General features: G+C 47.6%; 2 protein-coding genes across 3 annotated transcripts in view; both read left to right on the top strand.

Moving 5' to 3' along the window:
• The window catches only part of ELK1 (ELK1, ETS transcription factor), a 13,310-nt gene extending 198 nt beyond the window's left edge, over positions 1-13,112 (top strand). The window contains exons 2-7 of one of the 2 annotated variants that reach the window (XM_023523243.1): positions 1-86; positions 7,147-7,420; positions 9,366-9,821; positions 10,472-10,918; positions 11,561-11,662; positions 11,748-13,112. The exon at positions 1-86 is cut by the window's left edge and continues 1 nt beyond it. In XM_023523243.1, coding sequence (XP_023379011.1) covers positions 7,211-7,420; positions 9,366-9,821; positions 10,472-10,918; positions 11,561-11,662; positions 11,748-11,846 — 1,314 coding nt within the window. In that variant the 5' untranslated portion in view covers positions 1-86; positions 7,147-7,210 and the 3' untranslated portion in view covers positions 11,847-13,112. Of the gene's footprint in view, positions 87-7,146; positions 7,421-9,365; positions 9,822-10,471; positions 10,919-11,560; positions 11,663-11,747 lie in introns of those variants that run through there. The other variant, XM_023523242.1, reaches the window with a different exon arrangement.
• Positions 13,113-13,310: 198 nt separating this feature from the next.
• CFP (complement factor properdin) lies at positions 13,311-22,753 on the top strand. The gene is made up of 9 exons (XM_011380089.2): positions 13,311-17,572; positions 17,659-17,809; positions 18,998-19,173; positions 19,648-19,818; positions 19,953-20,144; positions 20,337-20,510; positions 20,760-20,951; positions 21,108-21,219; positions 22,526-22,753. Exons 1-9 carry the CDS (start codon positions 17,500-17,502, stop codon positions 22,689-22,691), a joined length of 1,407 nt encoding a protein of 468 aa, XP_011378391.1. The 5' UTR covers positions 13,311-17,499; the 3' UTR covers positions 22,692-22,753.
• The last annotated feature ends 966 nt before the right edge of the window (positions 22,754-23,719 follow it).

The following is a 23,719-nucleotide window of genomic DNA, read 5'->3' as shown; positions in this document are numbered from 1 at the left end:
CGGAGCCCGGGCCTGGGGGGCGGTGGGGCGGCGCATGGAGCCCCCGCCCCCCGGAGCTGCCAACACCGCCGGTGCGCTACGCACAGGTGAGTCGGGGCCTGGAAGGTGGAGGACAGTGTCCATGACCCCACGTATCCTTCCCGCCCCCGCGCAAGGGATGTGGCTTGGCCCATGGCCTACTGGTGTTCGACTCCCCACCGCCACCATCACGGCTAGTGGACTTGCCTGTGGCATTATGTCCTCCCTTGATCTGACCGTGGCCTAACCCCCCTTCCTGTTTTATAGTGGATCAGTCTGCGCGCTTATATTTCTCCCCACCCCACCTTGCAGTGGACTCGTCCATGGTCTTGCCCCCACCCCCACTTAGAGGGGACTAGTCTCTGGCATTGTCCAACTTCTTGACTATAGGTCCTCAACTTTCAGGGACCCCGTCTGTGGCCTTGTTTGTTCCACCCCTCCTGTTCCTTGTAGTGAGTGAATCAATCCGTGTTGTACCCTCCGCTTTAACGGTAAATAAATCTGTGAATTTGTATTCTTGCCTCCTCCAGTCTTCCAGGGCATCAGTCTATGGCTTTATCATGCACACACCATTTTACCGTGTATCAGTACATGCTTATATTCACATCCCTCTAGTTACCAGCCCATTGCCCTATCTTCCCTTTTTTATAGACTGATGCTCCAGTCCTTGGGCTTTTCTTTTCCTTTTAATAGTGGGTCAATTTAATGCTTTATATCCTCCCCGTTTTCAGTAGTCCAGTCCATGGCCTTGACTCCTCTCCTTTTAGTCAGTCTGTGTGATGGCTTTCTCTCTCTCCACTATTGTGCAGGAGTCAATGTGCTTTTCTGCTCCCCTTGGCCCCAGAAAATCAAGATGAGCCTTTACACTACCACCACAGCTTTGCAATGGATCTATTCATTAGCCTTCCTGCTACCTGTGTCTTTGCATTCACACTTTCCCTCCTGTGAGTTCAGTGCTTTGTAATCCCTCCTCTAGAGGAGGGTCAGCCTATGTACTTTTATTTCTCCCCTTTTTTCCTTGTGGTGGATCAGCCATGGTCTTCCCTGACCTTCTTCCTTCTTCTTAATAGTGGATCAGCTTGTGTGCTTGTTGAATCCAGGTCTTTTTTACTCTAGAACATACACCCTCATGCACATTGTTAACCATTAAGATGTTCTGCCTCACTGCAATAAATGAATACATAAGTGATAGTGGTAATGCTAATAGGAACTAACATTTATTGGGTACCTACTATGTACCAGTCAGAGTGCTTTATATTAATGAGCTCATTTAATCTTCACTACAACCCTATTAGATAGGTACTGAGGAAACTTCAGCATAGGGAGATTAAATACCTTACTCAAAAGTGACCCAGTAAGTACCAGGTTAGGGTGCCCCTCAGAACACAGGAGAATTTTTAAGGCTCCCCTCTCTCACCTCATCCCATCACATGTGAGGCCCCACTCCTTAAAAACCAAATTAGTTCCATCTTCAAGCTTTTATTTTTGCTGTTCCTCCTGCCTGTAGAGCTGTCTCCATTGCACAGCTTGTCTCAGCTTCCATTTACCCCCAATCCCAGAAGCTGTGTGACCTTATTGTTTTAACCACTTTCTCTCTGCACCTGTTTCCTCATTTGTAAAATGGGATCCGAACTAGAATCCTCTCCAGTGTAAATAAAGAATACCCGTGAGTTAATAATAAAACAAATAATCTCTCTGGCCCTGACTCCTACACCCCAACTCTGTTCCAGCCACACTGACCTCCTCACTTGTCCTCAAATACACCAGTTGTGATCTAGCCCTCCAGGGCTTTACATTGGCTATTGTTTCTACCCAGAACACTCTACCCCTGAGCTCTGCATGGTTCCTTTCTTGGCTCTGTTCAATTGTCAACCCATCCCTGACCATCTGAACCTGCACGCCTAGCAGGACTTGGGCCCCTTCTCTGCTTTATTTGTCCCTTTGCCCTTTATCATTAATGGTCACACTATAGTTTACCAGTTTATTGTGTTGTCTCTCCCCATTAGAATGGGAGTCCCATGAGGACTTACAGTTTTTGTCTGCTTAGTCACTGGTAGATCTCCAGCACCTAAAAATATACCCAGTATAGAGTAGGTGTTTGATAGGAATTTATTGCATGAATGAATGGGAAAAATATAATTTCAGACAAATCAGTGTGGGAGGCAGATGTAGATGAAGAGGGCATATGAGAGTTAGTTAAGAGGCTATCTAGTTAGTTGGAACTGTTCACTCAACAAACACTGAGCACTTACTGAGTACGAGGTACTCTTCTAGGTGCTAGGAATGTGGGAAGGAACAAAACAGGTGGAAATTCCTGCCCTTGTGGAACAGACGTTTGCTAAAAGTAGAGGCAACAGACTATATAAATAAAACAAGTAGAATTATGTGGTATGTTAGACAAGTGCTAAGGAAGAAAAATGAAGTAGGGAAGGTAGGAATAGCATATTAGGGTGGTTGAAATCTTAAGCACAGGGCAGGCCTCACTTAGAAGGCGACTCTTGAATTAAGGCCTGAAGGAGGTCGGGGAGGGAGCCATAATGTCTAGTGGAAGAGTATAGGAAAAAGGAACACCCGGTGCAAAGGCCCTGAGGTGGGATTGTGCCTGGCATGTTCAAGGCAACACGAAGGAGGCCAGTATGGCTGGAGCTGAGTGGAGGGAGGGATAGGAGGTGAGATCTGAGAGGTAATGGGAGCCAAATAGTATAGGTCTCAGTGATACATAAAGTTGAGGAGAGGGGCTTAGAGAGGAAGAAGGATAACACACTAACTAATAGCTAACATTTCTTGAGTGTCTACCATGTGCCGGAGATATTTTTCTAAATCCTTTACATATATTAATATTTAATCCTTACAAAAGCCTTTGAGAATAGATGTATTTTCAGGATGTTTTGCTTTGAGAGTGAAATATCCCCCATTTTACAGATGCAGAAACAGACCCTGAGAGGGTAAGCAACATGCTCAAGGTCACACAGTTAGAACAGGGCAGAGAAGTATGAGGTTGAAGACCCAGAAACAAGAACAGCTTTGCAAGGGCAGATGGATTATTTGGCACATTGGATCACACAGAGGAAGACTTAATTCTGCCTGGGAGATATTGGAACTTGATACTTAATGGTGTGATAAAGGGTTCATCGGGCGCCAGAAGGGAGAAGGGCACTCCTGGCAGGGAGAACAACACATTCATATCCTCAGAGGTGGGAACTGGATGAACTCAGGGTAGCCATGATCTAGTATGTCAAGCTCGTGCCCACCTCAGAGCCTTTGTACATGTTGTTCCCACTCCCTGAAGTACCCTTCCCACAGATGTCAGCATGGCTTGCTACCTCCCTTCCTTCAGGTCTCTGCTCAAATGTCACTTCCTCAGGGAAGCCCTCCCTGCTCACCATGTGTAAAGGAGCATCCTTGTCACCCTGTAAGATCTTACCCCTCTGTTCCTCTTCATAGAGAGCTAGTGTTGTAAGTTGGCTAGGATCAGTGCCTGGCTCTGCCAGCTTCCAGCTGTGTGACCTTTGGAAAGTTACTTAACTTCTCTGTGCTTCCATTTCCTCATCTGGAAAATGAGAGGGTAATAATAAGTCCCACCCCTTAGTGCTGGTTTGTGGATTAAATAAGTTAAATGATTAAAATGGTATGTAGCACATAGTAAAGGTTATATGACTGGTCTTATTTTTTAACTTAATATTATTATTCACAGAATGTAAGTAGGTGTCTAATAGGCCTCTGAGACTGACTGTCTCCAAAATTGACTTCCTCTTCTTCCCTCAAAGCCTGCTTTCTCACAGTGCTCCCATCTTAGTTGATGCTGTCTCCATCCTTCCAGGTGATCAGGCCACAAACCTAGAATCACTCTTAACTCCTCTTTCACTCTCAATTTATCTGTCAGCAAATCCCATTTACTCCATCTTCAGATTTTATCCATAACACTGCCACTTCTCATCAATTCTGCTGCTACCACCACCATCTCACTGGGACTATTGCAGTAGCCTCTTCAGCCTCTAGTCAGTCCTCATAAGAGCCAGAGTGATTCTGTTAACATCCAAGTCACAGTCTGTCACCCTTCTGTTCACAACCCTCTCATGGCTCCTGTCTCACTCAGATTCAAAGTCAAAGTCTTTACAAGGCCCAAAAAGGGCTCACTCAGTCAGGCCCCTGTTGCCCCTCTTATCTCCTACTACTGTCACCTTGCTCTCTCCAGCCATGCCAGACTCCTTTCTTTTCCTCCAACCTGCCTGGTGTCCTCCAGCCTCAGGACCTTTCACCTTGGCCGTTTCCTCTGTTTGGATCACTGCTCTCCAGGTTGTCAGAAATCTGATTCCTTCTCCTCTTTTATATCTTTGCTCAAATGTCACCTCCTCAGCGATGACTCTCCCTTGACTACCTTTTCAAAAATTCCTTTTTCCCTGCGTCATTTTTTTCCATAGCTCTATCACCATCTGACATTATTTACTTGTTTATCTTGTTTCTTGTCTCTCTTCTCCAATAAAATGTCCATTTCCCTAGAGCACCTGGCCCACAGCAGACACTCAATAAATGCTTGCTAAATGAGATGAAGAAAGGTAAATACATACTGAATAAGGCAAATTACTAGACCTCTTATTAGGGATCAAGTAGGAAATGTGATACTAAACAATATATGGAACCCTTCTAGCTGTTGAGGCTTGAAGCAAACTGTCAGATTTTACCTTAATTGATAGGTTCTGTTGCCACCAAAAGAAGAATTGCTAAAATTGCTTGTCTTCGCCACCAGGAGTCACACTGAACCCTTTGTGCCTCTGAAACTAGCAGGCCTTTGAAATAAACTCAGTGAGGGTTCCAATGATAGGACTCTCTAATCTGGACACTTCATGACTTTGTGGCTTGTATAATTGCCTAAAATTGTGTTTTCTGAATGACCTTCGAGACAGCTCAGACATAAGGGTATCATACTGTATATTTAATTACAGATTAAAGAATCAAGCTATAAATAATGGAAGTTCTTTGAAACCTGATTTGGAAGGTCTTATTCTTAATCCAACAATCCCAGCAAGTGAACAGTTGATAGATGAAAGCTAATTCTGTAAGCAATAGGAAGCTTGTATTTATTTCTAGTTTGCACTCAGCAAAGAGACCAGTTATTGGGGTGGGGGTGAGGGGGACAGGGAAAGTCTTGTTCTCTTTGGGGCATGCTTAGAAGCAGTGTGAGGGACAGTTTCACCTAATTATTTAAAAGCTTAGACAGCTGGAACCTGACTGCCTGGGTCCAGATCCTGGCTTTTTCCACCTAGAGCCATATGGCCTATAGACGTCATTTAGACATTTTTTGCTTTGGCTTCCTCCTTTGTAAATTAGCGAGCATAAGAGTATCTTACTTCTCAGAATTGTGATGAGGGAGAAATGAGTCAATACCTGTAAAAATAGCAGTAGAGGTCTGCATGCCCTTATCTAAAACCCTTGGGGCCAGCTGTGTTTCAGCATTTCGAATTTTTCAGATTTTATAAAGTTAACAAGGTGTACATACAAGATGTTACATAACACCTTTAGTGGGCTCCGTAATCAGCCACATTCAGATTTCTGCAGCAAAATGTATGAATAGTCACACTCAGTAAGGATTAGGAAAGACCAGAAAAGGCCTTGTTTTGTTTAAGATCAGGTTTTGCTGCCAAAAGGATTACAAAGAAGCCTTTTGTTCTTAGAGTTTTTTGGATTTTGGAATAGTGGGTAAGGAATTATGAACAAATCAGAAACTAATATTTGTTTAGAGTTTAGCATACCCCAGGTATGTTACATTTAATCTGTACAATAACCCTATGAACTAGGTAGTAGTAGTAGTAGTATCCCTATTTTACACATGGGAAAATTGAGGCACAAAGAGGTTAAAGAACATGCCCAGGGATCACACCACTAATAAGTTGCAGAACCAGATTTCCCCTGGCAATCTGGCTGTACAGCCTGGGTGATTGTCCAGTGGGCTGTATTGCCTGATTGAAACAATGCCTGGCACATATTAAGCACTCAATAAATGGTATATATGGTTGTTATCAAGAAGAAGAACATATAGGGACAGTAACAGGTCTGAGGAGTGCATGTAGAGGGACAGAAGAGAGCAAGCATTCAGTTTCAGGAAGTCTTCATAAAGCCAAGGCCCCAGGGGCTGGGACTTCAATGATGAGGAAGACCTCTAGGCAGAGGAAGGGAACCCCACATGGAATGAACAGTCTTTGCGAGGGGCTGGCAGAAGGAACCTCCTGAAAACTTGATGTTTGATATGGCAGAAGATACAAATGAAAATGTTCAGGTAAGGGCCATTATACTAGTGTTCTGTTCCTGCTGAAACTAATTATCACAAATTTAGCTGCTTAAAACAACTCAGATTTATCATGTTACAGTTCTGTAAGTCGGAAGTCTAACACGGGTCTTGCTGGGCTAAAATACAGGTGTCAGCAGGGCTGCATTACTTTCTGGAGGTTCCAGGGGAAGATCTATTTCCTACTCATTCAGGTCACTGACAGAATTCAGTTCCCTGAGGTTGTAGGATTAAGATACCTGTTTCCTTACTGGCTGCCAGCTGAGAGCCATTCCCAACTTTAAGAGGCTACCACATTCTTGGGCTCAGCCCCCTTCCGTCATCAAAGCCAGTAATGGCAGGTTGAGTCCTTCTCATGCTTTGGATCTCTCTTGCCTCTTCTGTCACTGCGTATCTCTGAGCTGCCTTTCTGCCTCTTTCTCCTGCTTTTATTAAGAGTTCATGTGATTATATTGTGCTCACTTGAATAATCCAGAATAATTTCCCTATCTTTAGGTCTGTAACTTTAAATTCATCTTCAAAATTCCTTTTGACATGCAACAATATACTCACAGGTTCCCGAGATTAGAATGTAGACATCTTTGGGGAGATATTACTGCCTACCACAGTCTGCCCTCTAGCCCTCAAAGATTCACATTTGTCCCACATGCAAAATTCATTCACTCTGTTCTAATGTCCCCCAAAATTTCATCCCAATACAGGGGTCATCCAAATCCAGGCTGAGGAGCTTTGAATTTGGTCTGAGGGTGTTTAAGGAATGCTGATGGGGTTTGGAGACAGAGGTAGAGGCAAGATGGCAAGAAAAGAATCCTCCTGCTTACTGCTATCCTGTCCTGTGTCTACAGCTTCTTGGCTCTGAGCCATCTGCCCTCCAGGTACCCCTGGGATGGCGTGAGCGCTTCCCCAGCGATGGACCCCTCTGTGACGCTGTGGCAGTTTCTGCTGCAGCTGCTGAGAGAACAAGGCAACGGCCACATCATCTCCTGGACGTCACGGGATGGTGGTGAGTTTAAGTTGGTGGATGCCGAGGAGGTGGCCCGGTTGTGGGGGCTGCGCAAGAACAAGACCAACATGAATTACGACAAGCTCAGCCGGGCTTTGCGGTACTACTATGATAAGGTAAGGCCATTGAGAACAGGTCTGGGAACTCAAAAATATATGTCAGTTATTTTGTTTTCTTGTCTTAATCGCTATAGCTATAACTGAAACCAGTATTAAACTTTTCCAGTTCTTACTTCATCTTCTGGTACTCTCAGACCAATGTTGTCCCCCCGCCCCAACCGCCCCCCCCCCGCCCAAACATTTTATCTGTTATTTTTCTTACTGCTTTTGCTAAAACTTTCGAAGTCATTCTGTCCCACCACACTGCACAACATTTCATTTTCTTGCCTTATTCCTATAGCCAAAACTTTTGAAAATGCTATTAATAGTGATTCTTCCTCATCTTGTCCTCCGGAACCCGGACCGGTCCTAGACTCCCACGGTAATTTCATAATCTGCTCTTATTCTAGAATAAGAATTCCAGAAGATTCTTATTTCTAGAATCAAAACCTCCATGATAATAATATACTAACCTTTGCTTATCTTATCCTCTGGGACCCTCAACATCATCAGTTATTTTCTGTTATTCCTTTAGATAAAAACCTCCAAAACAACATAGATAATGCCAGCTCCACACCCAATCATCTTGAGTTCCCAGAGCAACGCTGGTCCACCCCAATATTTATATCATTTTATTTTATCCCCTTTTTCCTATAGCTAAAATTTTAAATTTTCCTCATCTTATCCTCTTAGACTCCCACACCAGCACTGGATTTTCCCCTCCCTCCCCCCAAAATTTATACCATTTATTTAAATTTCTAATTTCTTTACCTGAAACTTCCAAAACAATATTAATATCCTTTTCATTTCTTTTCTGCAAAACACAAACCCACCCTATGATGTACCTGACTGGCATTAAGATGTCCCTAGAGGATTCTAGTGCCCCTGCAAATCCCTTTTGTCCCCCAGAACAGCCCTGGAGCTATGCTACATACCCTTAATCATTTTTAGCATACATTCCATTTAATATTTTATTCCTTTAGGTAAAACCTCTAAAACAGTATTAATAATGAAACTGCCTTACTGCTCTGAGACCACCAGAACATCCCTGAGATCCTCCAGACCTAACCTGAAATATCCCAAACATGCTCTGTGCCTCACTCAAGCCAGCCTTGAGATTCTCCCCGAAATTTATATCAGTATTTTAATATTCTTGTCTAGTTACTATCAGTTACTTCATTTGCTTAGCTTAAACCTTCACAAATATATTAAGAATGCAGCTCCTCACCGTAGTGACTTTCCCGTTCCATGTCTGTGTCAATAGTTTTAAATAATCCTCTATATTAGTAATTTATCTCTATATTCTTCTACATTAATTTAGTCTCTTCCAACATTTATATATCAGTTACTTCATTTTTCTGTCTTACTACATTAGACTCTAAAACTGTGTCCTAGCAGCCACCCCCAAGGCCTGACCCTGTTAACCCAAGACACCCAGGTTCCTGAAGCCAGGAGAAAAACCTGCTCCTACACCTACTCCCCTAGGTGGACCCCATTGTAGAGAGAAGCCACTGCAGCAGGGGGTGGGTGTCTGAGGTAAGGGTGAGGAAATCAGACAGGTGGAGATGAAAAGTGACAGAGACTTAGAGGAGGAGAGATTGGGGACAGACATGAAGGGGAGACAGAGAAAGGGGAGAAGGGCAGTATACTAAAGGAAGAACTGTGGAGTGGAGAATAGAGAAGGAGAAACTGGAGAAGAATACAGAGGGGAATCAGAATGGGGCAGAAAGAGGGAGAAACTGAAGAAGGGAGGAGCACAAAAATTGAGAGATGGATAAGATGTGAAATGGGCTGGGAGGCAGACATGGATGCAGGATGGTGCATATGTAGAAAGACAGAAGAGGGGCACGAGGGAAGAAAGATACTAGGAGACACATCCCTCCACCACCCCACCTCATCCACATCCTCCTTCTACCCTGGCCCTTTCGTCTAAGGCCCCCTATCCTGTCTCCTCCCTTCCCAGAACATCATCCGCAAAGTGAGTGGCCAGAAGTTCGTCTACAAGTTTGTGTCCTATCCTGAGGTCGCAGGGTGCTCTGCTGAGGACTGCCCACCCCAGCCCGAGGTGTCTATCACTTCCACTATGGCAAATATGGCCCCCACTGCTGTACATGCTGTCCCTGGGGACACTGTCTCTGGGAAGCCAGGCACACCCAAGGGTGCAGGAATGGCAGGCCCAGGTGGCTTGGCGCGAAGCAGCCGGAATGAGTACATGCGCTCGGGCCTCTATTCCACCTTCACCATCCAGTCCCTGCAGCCGCAGCCGCAGCCACAGCCACCCCTGCAGCCACGGCCCATTTCCGTGCTTCCCAACACTGCCCCGGCAGGAGCAGCAGTGCCTCACTCAGGGAGCAAGAGCACCAGTCCTAGCCCCTTGGAGGCCTGCCTGGAGACTGAGGAGGCTGGCCTGCCCCTCCAGGTAAGGGCTGGAATATGGAAATTCAATAACAGGAGGGATGTTCAATTACTAAATGGGGAGAAGTAGGGGAATGGGACATAAATGTCTTATTAAAGGATATGCGGTGGAAGGAGAGACACGAAAGTCCCCTTGGAGAAAGGGTTGGAGAGGTGAACTATGCTAGAACTGAGGAGAGATTGAGCTACAATTAATAGTACATCCAACTTGTAGTAGGTGCCCTGAACTTATGCATTTGCTTAATATATTGGTTCTCTCACTTCACTCACCAGAATCGCCTGGAGGGCTTTTTAACTCACAGGTTGCTGGGGTGCACCCCCAGAGTTTCTGATTACGTGGGTCTAGGAATGTGCCCAAGAATTTGCATTTTTAACCAGCTTCCAGATGAGGCAGATGCTGCAGTCTGTAAAGCAATTTTTTTAGAACCTCTGCTTTCATGACTGAGAGTGCTATCCCCTGGAGTCCTGTCCCGCCCCTAAATTGCAGCCTGCCCTCAGATATGAGAAGCTGCCCCAGAATAATCCCTACTTCTTTGACTAATCCCACTCTTGGAGGAGCTGCCCTGATGTGCAGTTAGTACCAAGTCCCACTTTTCAAGAGAAATCATTGGCTCTGCTGCTCCAGCAATCTTTACACACACCCTCCTCTCCCAGGTCATTCTGACCCCGCCAGAGGCCCCGAACCCTAAGTCAGAAGAGCTGAAGGTGGAGCCGGGGTTGGGCCGGCCACTGCCCCCAGAAGTGAAAGTAGAAGGGCCCAAGGAGGAGTTGGACGCGGCAGCCAAAGGGGAGGCAGGGTTTGTGCCGGAAGCCGTTAAGGCCGAGCCGGAAGTCCCTCCTGCGGAGGGCCTGCCGGCCCGGCTGCCCACAGTTGTTATGGAGGGTGCAGTGCCGGTGGGTGGCCTCGGGGCTTCCACAGCTTCCAGCACGGAGATCGCCCAGCCTCAGAAGGGCCGGAAGCCCCGGGACCTGGAGCTTCCACTCAGCCCTAGCCTGCTGAGTGGGCCAGGGCCCGAACGGACTCCAGGATCAGGAACTGGCTCCAGTATGCAGGCACCGGGGCCAGCGTTAACGCCATCCCTGCTACCTACGCACACATTGGTGAGTGCCTGTGGAGGGGCGGGGCTGGCTCCCAGGAGGAATGAGATTGGCGTAGGGATGGGACCGAGGTTATCTGAGTGACTGGGATGGTGCATCCTTCACGTGCAATTGGCTCCGGTGGGCTAGAGGTGTGGGACTTGATTAATGAAGGGCGAGAGAGGCTCAGAAGCCGAGGGATCAGTGGTCATAATAAAAGGCAAGTCTGGTGAGTTTTGTGGATAGAGACTGAACTACTGAGAGGCCCTGTGTGAGAACTGTTTCTGGGTTGGCACATGGCATGAGTAACCTGAGCAAGGCTTTTTGGTCTGGCATTGGTTTAGCGGGTTTCCTGTGAGTTATAGGGGTGGAATGCAAGAGTTGGAGGTTGACCCTGAGCTATTGGTTTTATAACTTGTGAAGTTTGTGGGTGGGGTCTTGTAGGTGATCTTGCGCAGTGAGGCTGGGGTGTCTTCACAGGAGTTGGGAGAGGTTGTCCATGTAAAGTTGGGGAGATGTCACCGGCATGGCCTTAGTAGTTATGGTCTAGGCCTATGTACTTTCAGGGAGTGACCTGGGAAATCTGGTGGGACTGGAACCAAGTTTCTTCTGTTTTCCCACACCTGCCCTCTGCTCACTTGAGCTCTGACCACCCCTTCCTCACAGACTCCGGTGCTGCTGACGCCCAGCTCGCTGCCCCCCAGCATTCACTTTTGGAGCACCCTGAGTCCCATTGCACCCCGTAGCCCTGCCAAGCTCTCCTTCCAGGTAGGATCTCCTCCCCCCATCTTGGAGAGGGTGAGAGACACTAGCATGACCCCCATTCATAACCTCTCCCTATTTCTGTTCTCAGTTTCCATCCAGTGGCAGCGCCCAGGTGCACATCCCTTCCATCAGCGTGGATGGCCTCTCAACCCCCGTGGTGCTCTCCCCAGGGCCCCAGAAGCCATGACTACCACTACCACCCCATTCTGGGGTCATTCACGCCCTGAACTTCTCTCCAGCCAGCTGTCTCAAGGAGAAACATAGTTTAACTGACAGACACGTGCTCTTGTCATCGTTGGGTGGGGATTCTTAGGAAGAAGGATCTCAATTACTCTTCCGCAGAAAACATACTTCCCTTTTCTTGGTCAATCCCCCAGTGGCCGCCCTTACACGTCTCCTACCACAGTGCTGGGGATGGTTTATTTATTTATTTTTTGAAGGCCACTGGGAGGAGCCTGGCCCAACCCTGGGTGGTAAGGATATCTTCCCCAGCTCCACATTTTTCCCCCAAGATGAGACAATCAGGGTCTGGCTTGAGAAGGACCTTTATTTATTTCTCAGTCTGTCTTTGGGGAGCTGAGGGAGCCCTGTCTCCATTTTAGGGTGTGGGTAGAAGAGCTAGTTTGTCGTGGTTTCTTATTCCTGGCTATCCCCAAGGGTCCAGGAAGAATTTGTGCTGTTTAACAGTTGGAAGTCTTGGCCAAGGCAGTCTCACACCCTTGGGATAGAAATTCCCACCCACCCCAGCCTTTCAGACAGCCTGTCCTTTGTCAGCTATCTTTTTGGCCAGGGATGAATGCCCCTTTTGTTCTACTCCCCTTGAGAAGCCATGCCTGTATCTGCCAAACTCCTTGGAGTCCTGCCTCTTACCTCCCATTGGAGCATTTTTGGGAGAAGTGGTCCCCGTCTGGGGGGCCCCTCTGGCCAGAACTCCAGGTCTCCCTGTCCCCCACCCCCTGCCATTTTGATAGTATAATCTATTTTTAAACAGGGCTTTTCAATAGGGGAGAGGGGGACATCTCTTCCTATATCTGAGGTGGGGTGGGTGGGAAGGAAGGGGTTTGGGGGGGTGGGAATCTTCCTGCTGCCCCCAAGTGTTTATTTTTGATACCAAATGTGTATTTTCAGCTCCCTCCCTCCCAGCCCCCCAATTTCCTGCGGGCGGGTACAAAGGACCTTTAAGTGTCCCTGGAGTTGGGAGGGAGGAATGGGGGACATAAAGCCTGTCCTATCTGAAGTCCAGGCTGGAGAGGGTGGGTTCAAAAGACTCCTGGGCTCACCTCCTCTCAGCACCAGCCCAGCCCAGGCCTGAGGACCTGGGGGTTGGTGATTTAGGGGACAGTACAATACCTGTCTCCACTGTTTGTTTTATTTCCCCCCAAAATGGATCTTTTTTTCTAAGAGTCCCAGAGAATGGGGAATTGTTCCTGTAAATATATATTTTTAAAGGTGATGCTGGAGGCTGCTAGCATTTTTTTTTCCTGAAGCTGTGAGGGCCAGTTGTATGTGACAGGCATGACTGTGTGTGAAAGGTGGTGAGGGTATAAGATTGATTATGAGAGAGCATGATGGTGTGTATCAAAAACAGTAGTAGAGACTACAGATTGGTAACCAAGTATGAAGAAGAAACTGGAAACCAAGTATGAAGAAGAAACTGGAAAGCTGTGGTTGTGTGTGTGTATGTGTGTAAAATCATGTGTGAGAGAGTGGAAGTTTTAACCACAAATTTGACATTGCGTCTGTAAGAAATCGTGGCTCTGCATCAGGACATCGCTGTAAGAATGAATGAGTAATTAAGGTACTATACAATAAACTGGTGGTGTGTGTGAAGTAATGTTTATGAGAAGGTAGTGGGGACCACAAACCAGTCACTGTTTGACAGGCTATTGGTGAGCAGGATAGACTGATCAACAAAGTGTGAGATCCTGTAAGTAGGAAAGTGTGGTAGAGCTTGTCAGGGACTGTGTGGGTGAGAAACTTCACTGTATATAAGCAGGTGACTCAGTGTTGAGAGATAAATTGTGTGTGAAACTGTTTATGCAAGGCTGTCATATCAACTAAAGTCATGAGAGCATGTGCAAGAAGTCAATTGACAGCAAATGGCTGTGAGGCCAATGAGTGCCTGAGACACAAGATACAAGAATGCATAATTGTGTGTATGAAAACTGTCCATGTGAGACTAGCAAAGACAGAAACCGAGAAAAAAAATTGGCTGTGCTGGGAGAGTATGAGGCTGTAATTTGTGTGTGTGTGTACCTGAGACTAGTGGCGAATTGATTTACAGGTACTACTCCAGTCTAGCCCCACAGGTTCAGGTACTGAAACTGATGGTGAAACTGAGTGACTAAAACTGTGTAAGAGACCACATACCTGAGTAAAAGACAATAAGTAACAGTAATGAAGTCAGGGCTGTGTAAAAAACTTGACAACTGAGCAGTATGTAAGAGTGTGGGTCTGCAAAACATTTCATAAGAGACTAAATCAGACTACATGTTTGTGAAAAACTCAGAATATGAGACTGAGACCATGTGATGTGTGTGAGAAACTGGAGAAGCTGTAATTGTATTTGAGTGCACATGGTAAGCTGACTGTATGAAGAAAATGATGGTGTAAGCAGCTAAGACAGGCCATGAGAGATTGGGTGTATAAGACTGACTGAGAGCCTAGTAGCAATTGTGATTTTCTCAGAAACAGGGAGAGAGATGATCACACTGAACAGGTGACTAAGACTGTCCGAGAAACTGGGTATGTGTAAAACTCTTTGCAAGAGACTATTAAAGGCTGTAAATCAAGGACTGGTTGGAAGCTGCTTAAGAAATGTAGGACTAGATGACTAAGACAATGTATGAGATACTGTGTGATTGTGTATGCATATGAAACAGCTGTAATCAGACTGCAGGTATGTGAAATGAGGGCTTGAGTGTGAAGAGGTAGGAGAAAAGGTGATTTTATGTGTGTACAAGAAACTTCATGAGAAGCTAGTGTAGTTGTAAATCAGCGACTGTGAGAATGATGGCCTGAGTGGTTGAAACATCAGAAAGTCTGACTGACTGACTGACTGACTGACTGACTGACTGACTGACTGACTGACTGACTGACTGACCGACCGACCGACTGACTGACTGTGTTTGCATGTGAAAAACTGGCGAGAGTAAATATTGGTAATATTGGCCAAATGAGACAGGCTATAAACACATGATCCTGTGTGTGAATTGTTAGGAGACAGTCATAAAACTGGGAATCTATGACAGAAAATGGCTCTTTGAGTGACAGAGAATGTCAGAGGCTATGTGATCGAGTATGTATGTGAGCCTGTTTGTAAGAGACTGCAGTAAAGGCTGTAAATCCAGAACTGTAACTATGTTTTTAAAATATAGAATGATCCAAACTGAATGAAACTGCATGAGATGCCACAAATCAAATGTGCCAGGCCTACGAGAAAGCCCTCTTCTGTTTGTCTTCTTTCTTTGCAGGTCCCTCCTCAGCCCCTATGCTCCATTTCCCCTCAGTTCTCCAAAACTGGAAATGCCGGACTTCCCTGGGGCTTTGCATGGGTTACCTTCCCTCTTCTCATGATCTCTGGTCAAGTCCAGGCACTTGAGACACTATTGATCCTTGCCCCATGACACCCACATTCTTAACTCCAACCCAGACTCTTCCTCTTGGCACCTCACAGAATCTCTAAAGTTTTGTTTATTTCACTTATTTCTGCATTCAACAGATGTTTATTAATCCTTGGAGACACAGTGGTCAACAAACCAGACAAAAATCCCTGCCTTTGTGGAGCTGGTATTTGAGTGAGGGCAATGGACAAGAAACAGATACATCATACAAGGATTAATGAGACAAGACTCTCTCTCTGTTTGAATAAGAAATCTGCAGAATCATTTTATTGCCCAAATGTGGAAGAGATGAAAGCACTGACAATCCTCTTTCACAGGAACTCCTATTGAGTATACAGTTTAGGAACAAAGAAAATATTGGTTATAACATTATTACCAGGGCAACGGGTGGTTAGATAAAGCTGCCAACCAGAAGTACAGGTTTCTTGAGTTAGTTTTCACAGGATAACATAGCACCGATGTCTGAAGTCTTAGAATGCTAACAAGACCTCTTTGTTTAAAGCACACTTTCCGAAACAGGCTTATATTATCAGGAAACAGTATATCTGAATGTCAACACACTTTATCTCCCATAAAACAAGATTAATATTCTTGAGAAAGTTCTGTTTTACCATTACAGCTGACCAAATCAAATTCTTTTACTTTGTTTTAATTTGCAGAATGGTATTTCTCCCTCTGTGAATGCAGGGAAATAACACTGCCTTCCTACCTTTCTTAGACTCCTTATTGTTATTTTTAAAGATTTCTTGTTTTTAAAGCAGCTCTGGAGTTTCACTCAATAGGGCTTGTAAAAAAAAAAATAGCAGGTTTGTGGAACTCAGTTTTACCTGTATGGAAAGTGGGTCGAAGGGGAATTAATTATTAACAGTAAAATAAGGAGTATATAGAATAGTTTTTTCTAGATGAGACCTACAAAGGAAGAGTGGGGTCAGGGACTAGAATGATGCTTCTTGGAGTGTGGTCCCCAGACCAGCAGCATCATTTTCACCTGGGAGCCTGTTAGAAATGCACCTTCCAAACCTACAGAATCAGAAATCAGAAACAGGGGTGTGGCCCAGCAATATGTGATTTAACCAACTTTCCAGATGATTCTGATGCACACTAAGGTTTGAGAGCCACTGTGTTAGAGATTGACAGGGGTGCCATACAAAACGGGTAGCTGTGGAAGGCCTCTGTGATACAGGTGACATTTATTATTTGTCTCCTCTTTTAGACCATAAGCCTCTTGAGGGCCAGGATTTGGGGCTGTCTTGTTCTTTGCTCTTTCCAATGCCGAGAACAGCATCCAATAGGTGCTCAATAAATGTTGAATATGCATTTAACAGAGCATCTACTATATGACAGGCACTGTGCTAAGAACTTTAAAAAATCTTAACTCCCAATCTTCGCAACACACCCTACTGATGTAGGCTCAGGGATGTCACCTACCCAAATTACTCTGATGATGATGACCAGGCCCATTCCCTCCTAACCACCCCCTCCCCAGGCCCTGAATATGTCCCCAGCTGGCCCCTAGGACTGGATATCCCCAATTCACTCCTGAATCCTCCCCACTCTCTTGTCACTTCCCCTTCTCACTTCCCTTGTGCTGACCTCCCTTCCTCATGCTGACCACAGGGGACCTCCCTTTCAGGAAAGAGGAAGGTGTGTTAAGTCAGGATGGAAGATGAAGCAATTACCTTAATGCTCACTCCACTCCATAAGGAGAGACACACTGAGTATGCCACACTTGTTTCACCCTTGTTCAACATGCCCATGAGGTTGACCCTGTCATGGTAGAGAGTATGCGTTTTGCAGATGAAGAAACTGAGCCTCAGGTTCAAGTCACTTTTCCAAGATCTCACAGCTAGGAAGTTCGTCTTGCTCCAAACTCCTATGCTCCATTTTCTCTCAGTAAGAATGTGTACAAAGCATTGATTGAGTGTTAAAGGGTTGCTGGGCGGGGCGTGGGGTGCTGGGAATATAATGATAAAACGGTACTAAGAGTGAGATAGGAAGTAAGGAGGGGAGAGTAGAGGAGGTGGCTCAGAGGCAGAGGTGACAAGGGAGAGGTGGGAGCTGAAGAGACCTGACAAATGCCCTCCCCTCCTCCCTGCTGCCCTTTGCCCTCCCAGTTCCTCCTGCCCTTGGTTCCTCTTTCTCACTGACTCCCAGAGCAGTTTAGCTCATAAAGCCAGGCCTCCTCTCAGGCGGTGCTGCAGGGGTGCAGTGCTCAACATGCCTGCTCTAACACAGGCTTCTTGGTTGCTGCTGCTGCCACTACAACTGCTGCTCACCCTGCCAGCCACAGGTGAGTAGGTGAGGCCCAGCTGGCCCCCAGGGGTGCCTGGCCCCACCACAACCCTGACTGTGCCCCACTTCCCTACCCTGTTACAGGCTCAGACCCCGTACTCTGCTTTACCCAGTATGAGGATTCCTCGGGCAAGTGCAAAAGCCTTCTGGGGGAAGGTGTCCGTGTGGAAGACTGCTGTCTCAACACTGCCTATGCCTTTCAGGAGCCTGGTAGCAAGCTTTGTCAGGCATGCAGGTTAGGGGGAGCCTTGGGTTAGGGGGAGGCAGAAAAGATTGTGGGGCAACCCAGAACTGGACTCTTTCCTTCTCTGGGATTCCCAAGGGTGGCTCCAAGGCCCTGATCATGACCATAGCTCAGGGTTTTTCAGCCTCAGCACTATTGACATTTGGAGCCAGAAAATTATTACTGTGGGGGCTTATTTGTGCATTGCAGGGTGTTTTTTTTTAGCATTCCCAGCCTCCCACTAGATGCTAGTAGCAACTCCTTGCACCAGTTGCGGCAAACAGAATGTCTCCAGATATTGCCAAATGTCCCCTGGGGTACAGAATCATCCCTGGTTGAGAACCACTGCCATAGCTTACATATATTGAGCACTGTGGGAAGCATTGTGGGTGGGGTGCAGCTCAGGTATTTCTGAAGGTGGCTCACATCCCCTAATTGTGATGACAGGTCATATTGAGTGCTTACTGTATACAGACACACTGTGGAAGTAGGAGAGTTTGGGGAATTCCGGGCCCCTAATTATGATGACACTTCATATCCATTGAGCACTTCAGCATACCGGGTGCATGGCAGAGGTTGGGGGCAGCTGGAGAATTTATGAAGGTAGCTCTAGTCTCCTAATCATGATGCCAGCTTACATGAATTGAGCATTTACTGTATGCCAAACATATTTTCTAATTGCTTACTGTATATCCCAGATACACCATGGGGATAGGGAACTTGGAGATTTTTTGAAGGCAGCTCTGGGCCCCTAGTCATGTCAACAGTTCACATCTATTTAGCATGATGCTGTATGGGGGGTGGGGATAGATCTGGGGTATTTCTGATGGGGTCTCTGAGCTCATTGGGATGATGGCTCCTATTTATTAAGCACTTCCTATTTGCATGGCAGTGGCCCAACAACAGTTCTGGGCCCCTAGTCCTTACATTTGCTTACTGCATGGCTGCATTGTCCTTGGGGGACTTCAAAGGATAGCTCCAGGTCCCTGATCATGGAAGTAAATGATATTTATTAAGTATTTACTGTGTGTCCACCTCTTCCCATTTAGTCCCCTAACACCCCTAAGGGGTAGGTACTCTCTTCAATCCATTCCACACATATTTATCCCACACCTCAGCCTGTAACTGCTCGTGCTTTGCAGTCCCGTACACCATCCTTGCCAGCTCATGCAAGGACTGGACATGTGTTCCTCTCTACAGGTCCCCACAATGGTCACCGTGGTCCAAGTGGACCCCCTGCTCAGTGACCTGCACTGAGGGCTCCCAGCTGCGGCACCGACGCTGTGTAGGCTGGGGTGGGCAGTGCTCAGAGAAGGTGGAGACTGGGACCCTCGAGTGGCAGCTGCAGGCCTGTGAGGACCGGCCGTGCTGTCCTGGTGAGGAGGATCGCCAAGGCGGAAGTGCATTGCCTGCTATCTGGCACTGGGAACAATAGGGACAAAGGCCTCAGGGTGGGACTGTGCCTGATATTTATGAGGCTCTAAGGAAGAGGCAAGTGTGGCTGGAGGATAGTGGTGAGAGGTGAGGTCAGAGGGGTCCTGATCCTTGTGGACCACAGTGAGGATGTTGGCTTTTTTTCTGAGCGATATGGGGTGTGGGTGGAGGAGAAAAGTGATCTGACTTGGGTTGTGACATCCTCATTGTTAGGAGAAGAACAAACTATGTGGTAAGGAGTGAAGCAGAGGGACCAGAGTGAAGGTTACTGCAATAGTCCAGATGAGCAATGATAGTAGACCAAGTATGACAGAGGATGTAGGGACAGGAGTAGTTGATGTGCGGTACATGAAGAAGTGAGGACCCCTGAATAACACTCTCACCTCCATCCTCTCCCCCTCATTTCTCTTCCACAGAGATAGGCGGCTGGTCCAACTGGGGGCCCTGGACACCTTGCTCTGTCACCTGCTCCGCAGGGACCCGGACCCGTCATCGAACATGTGATCACCCTACCCCCAAGTGTGGAGGCCGCTGCCCAGGAGAGGCACAGGAGTCAGAGGCCTGCTATACAATGCAGGTCTGCCCCAGTGAGTGAGGGCAACCACAGGGCACTGATGCAGGCACCCAGGGTGGATCTGGAGGGTTGCAACAGGGAACTGCCAGGGTGGAAGGACTTCACACATGACTACACTTGGTTTCCCTTCATCCCGTCCCATCATAGTACATGGGGCCTGGGCTGCTTGGGGTCCCTGGGGCCCTTGCTCAGGCTCCTGCCATGGTGGACCCAGTGCGCCTGTGGAGAGACGAAGCCGCACGTGTTCTGCACCTGAGCCCTCCACGAATCCTCCTGGGAAGCCGTGCCCAGGGCCAGCCTATGAGCAGCGGGGCTGCAGTGGCCTGCCACCCTGCCCAGGTACACAGGGATGAGGCCTCTGACACTCTGCTTTTGATTCGGGCACAGATGCTCTATCATTTCTAAGGATAGAAATCTTAGGCCATGTGACCATGGAGCTCTTCCTTTGGGGTCAGTCTGCCTTGAGGGTCTAGGGGCTGGAGGCGGGGGAGACTGAGATGGCTTTTCTCCTCACTCCTATCCCCTCAACAGTGGCTGGGGGCTGGGGGCCCTGGGGCCCTGTGAGCCCCTGTCCTGTGACCTGTGGCCTTGGCCAGAACATGGAACGACGGACATGTGATCACCCTGTGCCCCAGCACGGGGGACCCTTCTGTGCCGGCGGAGCCACCCGGATCCACATCTGCAACACAGCTGTGCCCTGCCCTGGTCAGCACCTCAAGATGTACCATTTCCATGCCCCAGCCCCTCACCCATCTCTGTTGCCTAGTGCCTACTGCTTAATGCCTTGTTCCTGCCTCAAATTCCTCATTCCTGGCCCTGATGCCTTGATTCCACTTCTGATCCCTCATTCCCACATCTGATCACCCCCACTCCCTTCCTCAGCCCTTATTCCTTCTTCCAAATGCCCTTGTTGGCTCCCTTCGTTGGTGTGAGCCCTGCTCCCCATCTCTGCAGTGAATGGAGAATGGGGGCTATGGGAGGAATGGAGCACCTGTGCTCGCCCAAAGATGAAAAACATCAGCTGTGAGGAGATCCCAGGCCAGCAGATCCGCTGGAGGAGTTGCAAGGGACGCAAGTTTGATGGACAGCGATGTGCTGGACAACAACAGGATATCCGGCACTGCTACAACATCCAGAAGTGTCTCTGTGAGTGCCCCCCAGACTATTCTGTGAGGGCAGGCAACCCATGTAGGAACAGGGGTTTTCTGACTCTGCCATGGACTCCATGTCCCTACAGCCTCCCTCTTACCGCCCCCCTGAGACCACTAATTCTGGCTCAGTAACCCTCTCCTCTCATTGCAGGGAAAGGCTCATGGTCAGAGTGGAGTACCTGGGGGCTGTGCATGCCCCCATGTGGACCCAACCCCATCCGTACCCGCCAGCGCCTCTGCACAGCTCCACTCCCCAAGTTCTTGTAAGTGAGGAGGCAGAGAGTGCCTAGGAAGGGGTCATGATATTGCTGTCAGCAGTCAGGGTGGGAGAGTCAGCTACTCCAACCAGGGCTTCCATCATTGGGCCTAAGGTGCCTGCTTTGCCAAGTGCCATTTCCCAATGGAAGGAATGGGGGAAACTAAAGAAGAAGCTGAGAAAGAAGATTCTGAGGGGAGAGTTAGTAGCCTCTGTGCCCTACAGTCACTCAGTCAGTTACTCTGCCATTCTCCCATTCACTCAGTCCTTCATGTGTCCATTTGCTCTGCTCTCTCAGTTACCAATGTTTTGATTTGTTTGTTCAGTCACTCGGTCAGTCACCCATGCCTCCATGGGTGACTGGATGTCTCACTCAATGTCTCACTGCCCCCAGGCACTCTAAGGCCTTTTCAGCAACAGTTGCAACCTGGATCTCCCAAGTGATCCAGGTTGGCAGGGCCCTGACAGAAGGCATATGAGGAATGGTTGGTATGTAGAAAAGGGACTGTCACCTCAACCTGAGTCTAGGAAGCTAATCGGGCCTCTGCTGGCAGGAATGGATAAAGACTGTGAGCAGAGTCCTGAGCACAAGTGATCAGCCATCTGAAGTATTTCCTGGTGGCCAGGGTGGCCCAGGTGTTGGAGAGGGTTAAAACACTCACTATCCCTTCCTTATTTCCACACACATCAAGCTACTAGATTAAGGGGCCTGTTCCCATCTTGTAGAAAGCCTGCCATCTGGAAAGTGGTCTCTATCTGTGGAGTTTAGAGTGGGTCCTGAAGATGAGTTAGGGGTGTTGAGTGGAGACATGAAGGACTTGACAAAGTGAGGTAATAACAGGAGAAAGGGCTTATTGAGAAAATCGGGAAGGGAGTGAATGGAGGGCTTGCCCAGTGGGAGAAATAACCCAGGAAAAGACCATTTTGAGCATGGGACTGAGTGTGGTTAAAGTGGAAGAGAAAGATAGAAATTGCCTTGGGGCAGAGATTTGGCCCCAACAACAAGGCCTTGAATGCCAGGACAAAACTTTTTTTTTTTTTCACAGTGGGCAGTGGGAAAAGATCTAAGAGAAGGCAGCTCATGTCAATTAGTGAGCACTTTACCTGAATTAACTAATTTATCCTCACTCAGCCCCATGAGGTGGATATTATTATTTCTATTATTCCCATTTTAAATATAAAGAAATTGCCCAATACCTCACAGCTGAAAATAGTGTTGGACACACAGTAGACACTCAATGAGAATGTCGAATGCATTCTTGCCTTACCTGAGCTTCTCTCCTCCATTCCATCCCCCCCCCCCACTGCCTCAGGCCTACTCTCTCCGTGGTCGAAGGTCAGGGTGAGAAGAAAGTGACCTTCTGGGGGAAACCATCCTCGGTATGCGAGACGCTGCAGGGGCAAAAGTTAGTGGTGGAGGAGAAACGGCCATGTCTACACGTACCTGACTGCAAAGACCCTGAGGATGAGGAGCTCTAACATCTTTCTTCCACTGTGACCCTCTGACCTCCCAGACCTCAATAAACCAGCCTCTTCCCTAAGAGTGGGGCCATAGCATCTTCTAGGCCAAAGGGCGCAGCACGGGCAAAGTAGCAGTAGCTCGTTGTGGAAAACACTATTTTCCACTGTGGCCACAGTTTGGCAGGAGTGAAATCAAGTATCCGTCCCTTCGCCGCTGCTGGAGCCCCAGTGTCTGCCTCCCACCCCCACCCCACCTCACCCCGCAATGCCTGGGGCCACTCTGCATTATGGGTTTCTTGTTTGGCTACTCACCCGGGCATATACTTTCTGATTGGCTGGCGTGCTTATCCGTCTCCCCTCCTCCTAAAGATCTGTAGGTTCCCACCCGCCAGAGCCTGTCCACCAGCAGATTCCACGTCAATCCCGAGGCGAATGGCAGCAGAGGCGAGGCTAGGATGGGCGCCCCACTGCGTGAGCTCCTGCACCCACCCACTCCTAACAACCCAGCACCAGTGCTTCAATTAGTAGGGACAAATAGCTCCGGGAGGGAGGGCCAAAGAAGTGCCTATGAGGTGATCTAAACTGGAGCAGAGGCAAAGAGAAACTAGAGTCAGCATCTGCTAGAAAGAGCCCAGACACAGATTCCTGTCAGCATTTGTTCATTCATTCAAAACTTATTAGCGTCTGCTGTATACTAGAACTAAGTCTGGGCTGGAGGAGAGCTGATAGAAGGAGAGGCCATCTGAGCGAGGGAACAGACTCAGAGTAGGTGATACTTTCCTTTGAATATTTATTCAACACTTATCAACGCCTACCGTATATTAGCAATAGTCCTGGACATCATGGAGAATAGAGAAGTAGAGAAGTCAGAGTGATATGTGTCTTCACAGTGAAGGGAACAAACCCAGACAGGACTGCTCTTAGTGTTTGCTTACTCATTTAGCACTTATAAATTCTGGGCTCTATGCTATGAGACAACCCATAAAAATCATCATAATTATGGTGATGGCTAATAATTAGAGAGTACTTGCTCTGTGCCTGGTAGT

Source organism: Pteropus vampyrus, unplaced genomic scaffold (genome assembly GCF_000151845.1).
Source record: "Pteropus vampyrus isolate Shadow unplaced genomic scaffold, Pvam_2.0 Scaffold387, whole genome shotgun sequence".
In the NCBI taxonomy this organism is placed as follows: Eukaryota; Metazoa; Chordata; class Mammalia; order Chiroptera; family Pteropodidae; genus Pteropus; species Pteropus vampyrus.
The sequence above is the reverse complement of the archived record's forward strand: the minus strand, read 5'-3'. Positions and strand labels throughout refer to the sequence as shown.